The 14,271-nt window shown below is 37.8% G+C and overlaps 1 protein-coding gene across 2 annotated transcripts in view; it reads left to right on the top strand.

The window, feature by feature from the left end:
* The window catches only part of RELN (reelin), a 510,603-nt gene that overhangs the window by 473,733 nt on the left and 22,599 nt on the right, over positions 1-14,271 (top strand). For both annotated transcript variants that reach the window (XM_046020402.1, XM_046020401.1), the window contains exons 52-57: positions 506-720; positions 2,879-3,056; positions 6,040-6,215; positions 6,383-6,489; positions 7,764-8,006; positions 8,574-8,749. In XM_046020402.1, coding sequence (XP_045876358.1) covers positions 506-720; positions 2,879-3,056; positions 6,040-6,215; positions 6,383-6,489; positions 7,764-8,006; positions 8,574-8,749 — 1,095 coding nt within the window. The remainder of the gene's footprint in view (positions 1-505; positions 721-2,878; positions 3,057-6,039; positions 6,216-6,382; positions 6,490-7,763; positions 8,007-8,573; positions 8,750-14,271) is intronic.

Here is a 14,271-nt window from a genome sequence, read left to right as displayed (position 1 = left end):
ACTCTGCGTCAACAAAGGGCATTGTGCCTTATTAGAAGTACCTTCTGTTATCACTTCATTGCATCTTACTTGTATTTGAAAGTGATTTATGGATAGTCATAAATTGTACAACAAAATAGTAAACTTGGAAAAGCTGATAGCAATCCTTCTTGATCGAGTATTCTGCCAGGTGGTAGTGCCAGACCATTAGCACAACAAACAACAATTTGTGAGAGTGGGCCCAGGCCTTCCATGGCAATTGGCCAGCCATGGCAGAAGCACAGCTTTCAGCTTCTCTCCAAAGTCCCTGCACAATATATTTGGCACTTTCTATAATTCGTCACCTTGGGCAACCACTTCACCTTCCCCGTCCATCAGCAAAACAGATAATGAACCTGGAAATACAGGATGGATGTGGTTGTAGCATCTATCAAGTAATCAGAAACTTTCTTGTTGCCAAGTCCTTAGAGCAGAAACATGTAATACGTTTTTAATCATTTAACAATCTTTCTTTTCTGTGTATTAGATCTCTGTTGGATGTAAAGTATCTGAAAAAGTTGCCCAGAATCAAATTCATGTGCAGTATTCTACTGACTTCGGTGTAAGCTGGAATTATCTGGTCCCTCAGTGCTTACCTGCAGACCCCAAATGTTCTGGAAGTGTTTCTCAGCCATCTGTATTCTTTCCAACCAAAGGGTGGAAAAGGATCACCTACCCACTTCCTGAAAGCTTAGTGGGGAAGTAAGTAGAAAATTAAAGCCTTGTTCCAAGCATCCAGAAGTTCATTAGGGACACCTCTTGAGCCTGAAATTTTATGTAATTGTGGGTAATAATGCTCTCTTACCCCCAACTCTAAAGGTTCTTTAATTGGTGACCTCCATGATGAGCTACCTTGAGGAGACCTCAAGTTTTAATCCTCAGACTTGGGCCTTGGCAGGCCCTGCCATTTCCCATGCTTTAATCCCTGAACATGGGATGGACCAATAGTGATAGTCTTAGAACCACATCAAAAGGTGTATGCTTCCTCATGAATCTTGTAGACTGTGGTCCACCATGCATCACATGCTTTCCATGTTACTGCCTTGTCACTCCATAGATGGAACCAGGAGCAAATCCTAACCGGTGATGCTGTTTGTACAAATCATAACTTTTCGTGCTGTCTTTGCAAGTGTGGTTTGTACATTTCATTTTTCTCTTACCAAAGCATTACGTTATGCACCCGCAGTGAAAAGTCATTAGCCTGGAGCAGTGGTGAGCCAAGATGATTCAACCATTCCCTAAGAAGTCTGTTGCTAAGTTAATTTAAAACAATTCCAAAGGATTTCCCTTTAACTATAAAATTGGGGGGGGGGGTGGAGATACACTAGAGAAAATGACAGGTACATCTCCATCATATGAATCGTAGAGACTGGCTAAATGCAAAATATTCTTATGAAACAATTATGATATATGATCAGAGCATATAGAACCTTTAAATAAGGTGCTTGCACTTGGCTTTTCCAGTCTGCCATAAATATCATTAGCTACATGATCACTCACTGTTCCCTGCAACAAATCCGAAGGGTTTCGTCAATTAACGTGCTGGGAAATTAGATCAGGATACTTTCCGCTGCAGGTAACAGAAAACCCAATCCAAGTGGACTCAATTAAAAATGAAATGTATTATAGCTCTAATGAAAAGACAAACATAAGTGAACTCTAACATGGGTCGATTCACAAGCTCAAAAATGTCCTCAAGGACGTTGTTACCTCTTCCTCTTTGACTCTGGCTCTTGCTGCACTGTCCCTACATTGGTGTCACACTCAGTCCTCACGAACATAGATAGCTTTGAGAAAACTGAAGCAGAATGCATCCTTACCTACATAAGGTTGGTAAGATAAAGGAAGAGAAATAGAGTTGCATTTCTTTCAGAACCAGAGCAACTACCTCCTTGCATCCTGTTGGTACAAATTAGCTCAGCAAAGCCCATCCCTGACTCAGTCAATAGGCTAGAGAAGTTCTGTTACTCGTATGACTCACCTGGGGTGAATGGATGATGGGGAGCCACCAGAAGGTCACTGCTTCATTTTACCCCTCCTGTTCTCCCTCTCTCTTTCTATAATGAGATATAACTTATGTTCATTAAAATGCACACATCTTAATTGTTCAGCACAATGAGTCCTTACCATCGTGTAACCCGTGTGACCACCCCATAAACCAAGATACAGAACACTGACATCACCCCAGAAAGTGTCTCATGCCCTTTGAACTCTTACACCAAGACAGTGCAGCTTATTTTTGTATAGGGTTAGTTATGAGGCTTGTATTTTCCCCAGAAGACAGAGAGGAGCAAAGATGAAATCAAAATCTCGGGGAAATTGCCCTTTTAAAAACCCCTTTCAGAATTGTTTTCTAATTCGCAGAGTTGTTCTGAGAATATTGGTTATCTCTGGGGGTTCAGAAGTTGCTGTTCCCTGACCACCTGAGGACTGTGTGCCTGCTGACAGGTGTCTGTCAAAGGAGTCACTCACCTTCTGTACAATTTCAGAAATGGTACTTAATGGTTCTAAAGGGCAACACAACCCCTGGACTCCAGCTCATAACCGGCTTCATTTATGATAGTTACAGTTTCGTGTTTTAAAATATTCCTATTGCTTGAAATAGAGATTCCACTGCATTTTCATTTTGTTTTCCAAGTTCACTCACAGAGCATAAAATTTAAATGAAAACTGACTTTAATATTCCTCTACTAGAACTAGCTAATGGTGGTCAGAAAACGTTTTTTATTAACGCATTTCATCCTGCTGGGATCATCTTAAATATTTTTTTTTCTCTTGAGCACTGAATGTACACATAGGAAAGTGGACCTGAATCAGGTTAACATTGGTTCTCACTCCTTTGTTTTTGTGTTGTCTGTAGTCCAGTACGATTGAGGTTCTATCAGAAGTACTCAGATATGCAGTGGGCAATCGATAATTTCTACCTGGGCCCTGGATGCTTGGACAACTGTAGAGGCCATGGCGATTGCTTAAAGGAGCAGTGCGTCTGTGATCCGGGATACTCTGGGCCCAACTGCTACTTGACTCACACTCTAAAGGTAATGTTAAAGTCCCCAAAAGAAGCGTTTACCCACACTACAGGTCATGCCTGAAGAGACACTGTGTGAGACTAATACTTCTTAACAGCATTCTTTGGGGGCCCCAGGAACTAAATCCTTTGGATGGCAACTAAAGAATATGTCTTAGGTTTCTGAGAGCCTAGAATATTAGGATCGAGTCTGGTGCAGTTTATCAGTTCATAAAATTAACCAGACTGTATCAATAAAAGAACATAAATACTCTGCCTTTCTTAAAGCAGACTCTTAGTTTGAAATCAGTATTAAGTCTTCTTCACGTTTTCTGTAGATGGACTGTTTGAAGGAAGATGCTGATGTTACGAAGCAAATAACCTAGATTCGTTATCACAAAGAAACAAATTTTCAAAAATGACTAAACAGTACCTGCAATTTTTTAATTGAATTATAATTGACATAAATGTGATTTTAGTTTCAGGTATGCATCGCAGCGATTGGATAATACTGTCCATTACTCGGTGCTCACCGCAATAAGTATAGTCCCCATTACGTCACCATCCAACATTATTACAATATTATCATTACCTGAATTTTTGTTCAGAAAATTCGGGGCTCTGATGACCACTGCTGAAACATGGCTGTGTATTAAGAATAGAGAGGTCATTCTTGGAAACTTTAGCTATTACATCATTATTTACTGTGCAAAGTAAATGCAGTTGCCCAACACAGTTGCCATATATACACTCTGTGTCTGTGAACAAATATAGTGCATTCGTCATTGCAATAACAGAAAATCAATTAAGCCAAAAAAGTACAAATGGCTGAAATCAAACATGTAAGTGGCAAATGATGTAAACCAAACCTGTTCTGTCATTTTTCTTCTCCTATAAGACACCAACAACTTCGGAATTAATAAGTTAAAAAAATAACATTGGAGCAATGCTCACTTGTTTCTGAAGCTATTGGTCTGTTTGTTATCAAATGAGATTATAATATGAGAAACCTAGCCCTAGATAATGAATTAACTAAAAAAAAGTCTAGTTTCTTTCATGAGCATTCAAATTTTATTAATATTCCTCAGTTGGATAAGAAATTAATACAAGTCTATATTGTGAACTCCGATCAGACCTTTCTAATGAGAGTTTACATGGTTAACCGTGCATGTCTTCTGACTCTTGGGTTTTTACGTGTAAACCTCCATTTTTAAAATTGCATTTATTTGCTGCGGTGGGGCGCCTGGGTGGTTCAGTTGGTTAAGCATCCAACTCTTGATCTCAGTTCAGGTCTTGATCTCAAGGTTGTGAGTTCAAGCCCTGCATTGGAGCCTACTTTCAAAAAAAAGTTATTACATTTATTTGCTCACATTAGTAAGATAAGGTAAGTCTGACACATGACTACATGTCCTTAACTATAAAGAGGATTATGTTCTGAGTTTGAAGAGAGTCCATTTAAATCATTTTAACTACACAGTAAGACACCAACTAGACAACTCATGAAAGAAATGAAAAAGTACAGTTTTTCTCCATACAGTTACTGCAATTGCAACCGTGACAAATTGTTTTCATGATACATCATTTCTGTCATTTACAAAACAAAAAACAGAAGAATTATACCTCAACACAGTGCAAAACTACTATGGACAAAATGAAGGTACCATGGTCAGAATGAACAGAAAAATCAAGATGTTTACTACGATGTGAGGGGATAAAATAATTTCACATAAAATGTAGCCATAACAAACCCTAATATTTTATTTATCTACTCTCTTTGGAAAATAGACTATTCCTGATTATTGGTCATTCTCAGTTAAGATAAACTGGAGACCTAGGGAAAATATTCCAGATTTTGAGTATTTCTCATCGTCATCCTGAATCTTGACCCTGATAAACATGTAAAACCTGACTTTTGACTCATACAAAAAACTTCGGTTTCAAACGTCCTTGTCTAAACATATAGACCTTCCAAGTTCACACTGTCCCAGAAGCTAGAGGGTCCTGGTTGCTTAAAGCAGTCTCCAAGGTAGGAGGCACACACTCCTGAGAGAAAACAGAACAATCATTGAAAAATGTTAGGGGAGGGCACCTGGGTGGCTCAGTGGGTTAAGCCACTGCCTTTGGCTCAGGTCATGATCTCAGGGTCCTGGGATCGAGTCCTGCATCAGGCTCTCTGCTCGGCAGGGAGCCTGCTTCTCTCTCTCTCTCTCTCTGCCTGCCTCTCTGCCTACTTGTGATCTCTCTCTGTCAAATAAATAAATAAATATCTTTAATTAAAAAAAAAGTTAGGGGAAAAAAGTGCTTGAACACCCATTTTATTTTATCTTATTCCTTTACATTTTCATTTTTTTGTGCATGTTTCAAATAATAAATTACAACTGTACTTTTATATACAATATAAGTAGATATATGTATTTGGAGAATATATGCTTAAGTAACTTCACAAATACTGTTACTGTAGCCAACTTGCAGTTGTTTTATTTTATGATTCTTTCTAGACTTAAAATTCCAATGACTAAAATTATTTAATCACTTTAAATGATCATAATATATGATGAAAAAGAACATTGTAGAGAAATATCAGGGGTTTTTTTTGTTTGTTCTGTTTATTTATTTATTTATTTATTTATTTATTTTCAGCGTAACAGAATTCATTGTTTATGTACCACACCCAGTGCTCCATGCAATATGTGCTCTCCCTATTACCCACCACCTGGTTCCCCCAACCTCCCACCCCCCACCCCTTCAAAACCCTCAGATTGTTTTTCAGAGTCCATAGTCTCTCATGGTTCATCTCCCCTTCCAATTTCCCTCAACTCCCTTCTCCTCTCCATATCTTTGGAAAAGCATTTGAAATTGGCCCTATTTTTTTTAAGTCCAAGATGAAACTATGTTGTCTAAATTATTCCACAGTTACTATCTGAAATTTTTACCTTTAACCACATGTCTAAATTATTCCACAGTTACTATCTGAAATTTTTACCTTTAACCACATTCCGCTTACTTTTTCCCAGACTTTCCTGAAGGAACGCTTTGACAGTGAAGAAATCAAGCCTGATTTATGGATGTCCTTAGAAGGTGGAAGTACTTGTACAGAGTGTGGAATTCTTGCCGAGGACACTGCGCTCTATTTTGGGGGATCCACCGTGAGACAAGCTATTACTCAAGATCTGGACCTCAGAGGGGCCAAGTAAGTCGTTTTTTTTTTTTGGTTTTTTTTTTAATTTTTATCACAGCATCACAAGTTGGCCTCAAAGGAAGGAACACACTTACGGGAGAAGTTGTTATCCAGGACTTGAGTAGAACACTTGTTCTAATTCACTGTTCTGATGGATCATAATATGTGTTTGCATTCAGATTCCTGCAATACTGGGGGCGCATCGGGAGTGAGAACAACATGACCTCCTGCCATAGGCCCATCTGCCGGAAGGAAGGCGTGCTGTTGGACTACTCTACCGATGGAGGCACGTTTCAGGGGTGAAAGCCACACCTTGGAGCAGATTCCCAGTTGACATCCAGTGCCTCTCAGCAAAGTTTCTACAAACTTTTGCTGCCTTTGCAGTGAGAATAGCGAAAATCACAGAGAAAGCTGCAGATCTTAGTCATGTTACGCTTCCATACATGAGACCTATGTGTTTCCCAGAATCTACCTGCAAGGGGATAAGAGAGAATCACACTAAAAAATAAGCTCCACACTTTATGAATAAAGAAAAAATCTGTGTAACTGAAGTTTGATTATAAATGATACAATTCAGAAATAATTTGATACGGTTTCCAAGTAAGATCATTTTAAAAACATTTTTAAAACTTTTGTGTGACCAATAAATAACAATAAATCTAGAAGAAAACTTTATTATGAAAGAAGACAATCTGAATTCATGAGTCTTTCAAAGAATATTTTAATAAAATTCAGTTGTGTTATTTTGAAGTAGCTAAAACCAGACCAAGAATACCATGAAAGTCCTTAGAAAATGAATTTTAGCAGATAGGTATCACTTGACTGACTAGCAGAGATATTGATGAACTCAGAGTATTTTAGGGTATTCAAAGTTGTTTCCTTAAGTAATTTAAACATCCCACCTACAGTCTTATCAATTGATAAGAGGGAAACTTATCAGTCCAATGAAATAAAAATTGCCTAGATTTAAAATAGCTACATTAAAATGTTAAATTCCGGGGCACCTGGGTGGCTCAGGGAATTAAAGTCTCTGCCTTCGGCTCGGGTCATGATCCCAGAGTCCTGGGATCAAGCTCCACATTGGGCTCTCTGCTCAGCAGGGAGCCTGCTTCCCCCCACCCCTCTCTCTGTCTGCCTCTCTGCCTACTTGTGATCTCTATCTGTCAAATAAATAAATAAAATTTTTTTTTAAAAAAATTAATAAATAAAATGTTAAATTCCTAAAGAGTTCCTGTCCAGAAACATGCAAAACATGGATGTATCTCATTATTTATGAAAAAGAATACACATAGCAATCTAGAACAAAATGTTAGGAGCAGAAAATACGTGATTTTTATTTCAGTGTTTTTATATTTGGCCAAATATTTCTAACTACCCTTCCCCTCATACCATCAGCCTGGTTTTTGAAATAGTAGTGAACATTTATATTAAAGTCAATGAAATCAATTCTTATTTCCTGGTTGAATATTTCTTTGGGAAGCTTATAAAAGCTGGAGTCTACTATTGTTTGGGGAAGTTTTTTCCAGATATGTTACTACGTTCGTATATTTGTTGCTATAGGAATTACTTGGACTTTGCTCCATGAGATGGATTACCAGAAATACATCTCTGTTAGACACGACTACATACTTCTTCCTGAGGACGCCCTCACCAACACAACTCGACTTCGATGGTGGCAGCCTTTTGTGATCAGCAATGGACTCGTGGTGTCTGGAGTGGAGCGTGCACAGTGGGCACTAGACAACATACTGATTGGAGGAGCAGAAATCAATCCTAGCCAGCTGGTCGACACTTTCGATGATGGTAAGGATTTTTTGAGCCTTTTGCCTGCTTATGTCTTTAGATGAGTTATCACATGAAAAGCATTCAGAAAGTACCTAGCACATATTCACTGATCAACAAATGTTAGCTATTCTTTTACCCAGTGGTTTATAAATCTTCAATATTAACTGTTTGTTGAATTGTCAACTGAGAATTTAATAAGTTCTGTTAAAGACAAAATGTCTAGTTCTAAATATAATTTGAAATTTCAATATCTGAAATAATTTTAGTTTCTTTAGGAATTTCTGCACCACAGAGATGCACATTGCATTGTTTTAAGAGTGTGTCAAAAATTCCATAATGGTACAAGTCAACCAGACTAGCAGTTACATTTTTTAACTTGGTTAATCATTATGTGAGCATTTGATAATATCTTCTCAATTTTATTGATCACCTTGAATTTGTATATTATACCAATTACATAGAAATCATTCTTAAAGGGTAAGCAAAAAGGCAGAGCATAGACGTTGAAGTAATTCAACAACAACAAAAAAAAAAAATCACTTCAAGAGAGTAACATGCCACATTGCTTCCAATTTCCCTTAACAGAAGGTACTTCCCATGAAGAAAACTGGAGTTTTTACCCTAATGCAGTAAGAACAGCAGGATTCTGCGGCAATCCATCCTTCCACCTCTACTGGCCGAATAAGAAGAAGGACAAGACTCACAATGCTCTCTCCTCCAGAGAACTCATTATACAGCCAGGATATATGATGCAGTTTAAAGTAAGGGGAAGTCACTCCTCCAGACATTGGGGGTAGAGGATGGGGAGAATGCTTTTTTTTTTTTTTTAAGATTCATTTATTTGACAGAGAGAGATCACGAGTAAGCAGAGAGGCAGGCAGAGAGAGAGGAGGAAGCAGGCTCCCCGCTGAGCAGAGAGCCCAATGTGGGGCTCGATCCCAGGACCCTGAGATCATGACCTGAGCTGAAGGCAGAGGCTTAACCCACTGAGCCACCCAGGCACCCTTTTTTTTGTTTGTTTGATCTCTGACTTCTAAACACAAACATCTACAGGAGCCCAGTTGGAACTCCTCCAAATCCTCAGATTTAAAAAGGACTCTCAAATCTTTTACATGCATATTTCATTCATAAAGGAGTGTAAAAGGGAAGTCATAGGAGATCATTAATATTCAGATAATCAGAAAGAAAGATTAAGCAATATCAATTGATGTTTTTCTCTTTATAAAACATTTTTTGAAAAAGGGTATTACAGAAAAATGTGTTGCTACTCAAAAACACTTTAAAAACAAACAACTGGTTGTTTATTTAAAACATTTATTAAATGTTTTAAAAAGATGTCCTACAATGATGGTTAATAGTAAGAATCCTTTCTAGCGGGAATAAAAATGTATTCACAGCTGGTAGGAGAGAGAAATGGAGCGCTGTTATTTAATGGGTATAGGGCTTCGGATTTTGCAAGATTTAAAAGTTCAGATCTTTTGCAAAAAAGAGGGGGGTTAGGGGTATTTAACTTTCTGTTAAACTTTCCTTCAGAAACTAAAGAGTGAGGAAATGTCCTCAAATGCTACCACTCCATAGGTCTGTCCTTGACTAAGTGGCATGAAGGATGCTCAAGGTCATGTCCAGTGTTACCCCACCCCTAATTCCAAGCCACCTCCTTTAAGAGTGAAGATTTTCCCTCTAGCAGGCCCACACCGGGCCCCTATCAAAATCGTCATATTTGATTAAGTTGATTGGAGCCTCCTGTCTTGCTGCCTCTGTCAACCCAAACTGAAGAGATGGACATCATCTTCTTCTCTAACCAAATCCATTTGTTTAAAAAAAAGAAAAAAGTCCATCCCCAGAAATGTAGTACTTCAAGTATCACCAACACTGCGTTTTTCTAAGTCACCAGCAATTTTCTAAACTTCACCCATTTCTTGCCTTTCCTTTCTGATCTGTACCCCTGGGCACTGTTGTCTTTGCCCTCCCCAGCTGGGGCCATCACGCACTTGTTTTCCGCTTGTTCTCCGGCTCTGGGTTCTCCACCAGTTCTCCTCTTACCTCCTTGGAATCTTCCTTTTTGGCTCCTCTTCTTCCTCCGACGCTCTAGATGTCAGCATTTAGCAGTACTTCTCTGCTCTCTTCTCTCTTAGATAGTGTCCCCATTGGGAATTCCATTCATCCTTTGGCTTCCGGGACATGTTTAAGACCAGCTCCCAGATCTGCCTTTCCAACCCTGACTGATTCACCAACCATTAATTCAATACTTTTACATTCTGTGTACATTCCTACACTTTCATTGTCCGGCATCTCAGCTCGCAGCGGCAGTGAACTTCATCTCGTCCTTCTCCCTACCAGCTCCTCTTTCTGATTCTCCTGTTTCTATTGATGGCACCACCTTTGACTTATTGATGAGCTTTAAAAGTTGAAGTCGTCTTTGATTTTTCACTTTTAACTTTTCACATCTAACCAGCTACTGCAGCCTTCTAATTTCCAGTGTGCCTAGCACCCATCCCATCTTCTCCGTTTGCTTTATTCCCACTTGCACTCATTAAATCAGTAGTCCAGTAACTAGTCTTCCTTTCTACTCCGACCTGTCCTTCAACAGCATAGCCAGACTCATCTTTACAGAGCACAGCTCTGAGCACATTACTCCACTGCTCATAAACCTTTAATGGCTCCCCATTGCTTACCAAATTAAGGTCAAAAGCCAAAGACTACAGTTCATGGTCTACCAAACTCACTAATCTGCCTCGCGTTCTCTCCCAGTATCCTACACCTTCTACAGCTGGACCAAAACATAGCTCATGCTCTCCTATAGACATGGCACAGCGCCTTCCCACCTCTGTGTCTTTGCCCACGCTCCTCCCATCTAAATGTGTTTCTCCTGCCTCCACCTCTCACACTCTTCCCATTCTCCGGGGGCAGCTCACATGCACCCTATTTGGTTAACTCTTTTCTGTTTTGTTTTGGTTGAAGTATATTTCACATTTAACTTTGTGCAAATTTAAGTTGTACAACATGTTGATTTGATATGTATATATATTGTCATATGATTGCCATTGTAGTCAGAGCACCTCTGTCATGGCACGTAATTATCATTTCTTGTGGCTGGAATAATTAAGATCTTCCACTTCTGATGAATTGTTTTCCAAGCCATTTAATCAAATACAGTCTCTCATGTAATTCTCATTCATAAGAAGCACCACAGCATTTTAGTTATATCTTTTATGATTTCCATTCCCATTATTGGAATATGCTTCTTACTCTCTCTGAAGACAGGGCTGTTTTATTCATGATTGTGTGGCCTGGAATTTTTAGCACTAACCTTCCTCTGTATCAGCACTAAAATAGGACATGTTGATTATTAGATGATTAGGACTTAAATTTAAATTGCTGAAGTTTTATAGCACTTACCCAATATTAATGATTCAAACATTTAATTGCATATAATGTGAAAAGCTCTTATTCATATGAAAATGGAAAAACCGCAAGAATAGAAATTTGTGCCAGAAATGTAGTATTCTCAGGAAGTTAGGATATCAATGAAAATATCTTGAACCAGTCATACTTCGAGTTTCTTTGCATTAATTCTCCAAATGTTACTTTGCTTTCGGCTAAATTTTCTTCCCCAAATTTATGATTAATATGTTGTTATATTTATCCAGTAAATATAAATAGTACCTTTTTTGTTTGTTTTATTACTTAGTCATGGATATCATTCTGTTTACAGCCAGCTCTGATTGGTATGGAATGCCCTTTCCTCCTGGAGAGGCATCTGACTCTTAGTCTTAACAAAACTGCCAAACTTGGCAAGTAGAAAAAGCTGAAGAACAATAGCATAATCCAGAAATGTTAAAATTAGCTAGCTAGATTGATAGGTAAAAATTAGGCCTGGAAAAAAAAAATGGGGCCTGGTCATTTCTGTACAAAAGCTTTTATGTTTTTGAAAAAAAGACTTTTCTCAAAGGTTAAGAGCTTGCTCTTTTAACTTTTATGTTTTTATTATTGAAGTATAATTGACATAAAATGTTATATTAGTTTCAGATGTACAACATAGTGATTTGACATTCTATACATTACTCAGTGCTCACCACTATCTTAAGTAACTTCCAATGTTATTACAGTATTTTCACCCATTTCATCCATTCCCTCTACCCTCTCTAGAAGTCACCAGTTTGTTCTCTGTATTTTTAAGTCTGTTTCTGTCTGTTCATTTGTTTTGTTTTTTAGATTACACAAATAAGTGAAATCATATGGTATTTGTCTTTCTCTGTCTTACTTACTTCACTTAGCATACTACACTCTAGATCCATCCATGTTGTCACAAATGGCAAGATCTTATTCTTTCTTATGGCTTGGTAATATTCCATTGTAGATATACCCCATATTTTGTCCATTCATCTATTCATGGACATTTGGATGGCTTCCATATCTTGGTTATTGTAAATCATGCTGCAGTGAACATAGGGGTGCATATATCTTTTTGAATTAGTATGTTTATTTTCTTTGAGCAGTGGAATTATTTGATCATTGGGTGTTTCTATTTTTAATTTGTTGAGGAACCTCCATACTATTTTCTATAGTGGCTGTACCCAATATAGATTCCCACCAACTGTGCCCAAGGGTCTCCTTTCATCCACATCCTCACCAACACGTGTTATTTCTTATCTTTTGATTCTACCCATTCTAATTTGTGTGCGGTGATATCTCATTGTGGTTTGATCTGCATTCCCCCGATAATTAGTGAGGTTGAGCATCGTTTCATGTGTCTGTTGGCCACCTGTATATCCTCTTGGGAGACATATGCAGGTCCTCTGCCCATTTTTTAGACAGATTTCTGTTGTTTGTCTTGAGTTGTGTAAGTTCTTTGTATATCTTTGGTATTAATCCCTTACCAGATATATCATTTGCAATTATCTTCTCCCATTCAGTAGGCTTATTTTTGTTTTGCTTTTTTGTTTTGCTGATGATTTCCTTCATTGTGCAAAAGCTTTTTATTTTGATGTAGTCTGAATAAGTTAGTTAGTTAGTTAGTTTTGCTTTTTTTCTTTTCCCCCTGGCTGATGTCCAGGAGATTATTGCCTATGTTTTCTCTTAGGAGTTTGGTCTCACATTTAGGTCTTAAATCCATTTTGAATGTATTTTTGTGTATGGTTCAGAGAGTGGTCCAGTTTCATTCTTTCACATGTTGCTGTCCAGTTTTCACAACAACATTTGTTGAAGAGACTATCATTTTCCCATTTGGTGTTCTTGCCTCCTTTGTCATAGAATAATTGATCATGCAGACGTGGGTTTATTTCTTGACTCTCTTTCCTGTTCCATTGTTCTGTGTGTGTTTTTGTGCCAGTACCATACTGTTCTGATTACTTCAGCTTTGTGGTATATCTTAAAATCTGGGATTGTGATGCCTCCAGCTTTGTGCTTTCTCAGGAATGCTTTTGCTTTTTGGGGTGTCTTATGGTTCCATACAAATTTTAGGATTATTTGTTCTAGTTCTGCAAAAAATGCCTTTGGTATTTTGATAGAGAGTCCATTGAATCTGTAGATGCCTTTGGGTAGTATGGACATTTTAACAATATTAATTCTTCTAATCCATGAGCATGCTACATTTTTTCATTTGTTTTCATTATCTTCAATTTCTTTCATCAACATCTTATAGTTTTCAAAGTATAAGTTTTTCACCTCCTTGATTGATTTCTTCCTAGGTACTTTTTTTTTGTGTAATTGTAAATAGGATTGTTTTCTTCATTTCTCTTTGTCCTACTTTGTTATTAGCATATAGAAATACAACGTATTTCTGTATATTAATATTGTACCGGCAGCTTTGCTGAATTCATTTTTCAGTTCTAACAGTTTTTCGGTGGAGTCTTTAGGGTTTTCTATAGATAGTATCATGTCATCTGCAAATGGTGACAGTTTCACTTTTCCTTTCCGATTTGGATGCCTTTTATTTCTTTTTTGTTGTCTGATTGCTGCAACTAGAACTTCCAATACTATGTTGAATAAAAAAGTGAGAGAAGAAATGCTTATCTTGTTCCTGATCTTAGACAAAAAGCTCTCAGGTTTTCCACAACTGAGTATGATGTTAGCTGTGGATTTTTTATATATGGCCCTTGTTACGTACGTTGAAGTATGTTCCCTCTAAACCCACTTTGTTGGGAGTTTTTATAATGAATGGATGTTGAATTGTGTTCAGTGCTTTTTCTGCACCTATTGAGATGATCCTATAGTTTTTATGTTTTCTCTTGTTAAAGTTACATATCACATTGATCTGCAAATATTAAACTATGCCTGCATT

The sequence above is a fragment of the Meles meles genome, chromosome 10, assembly GCF_922984935.1.
Source record: "Meles meles chromosome 10, mMelMel3.1 paternal haplotype, whole genome shotgun sequence".
Taxonomy (NCBI): domain Eukaryota; kingdom Metazoa; phylum Chordata; class Mammalia; order Carnivora; family Mustelidae; genus Meles; species Meles meles.
This window is presented reverse-complemented; position numbering and strand designations above follow the sequence as displayed.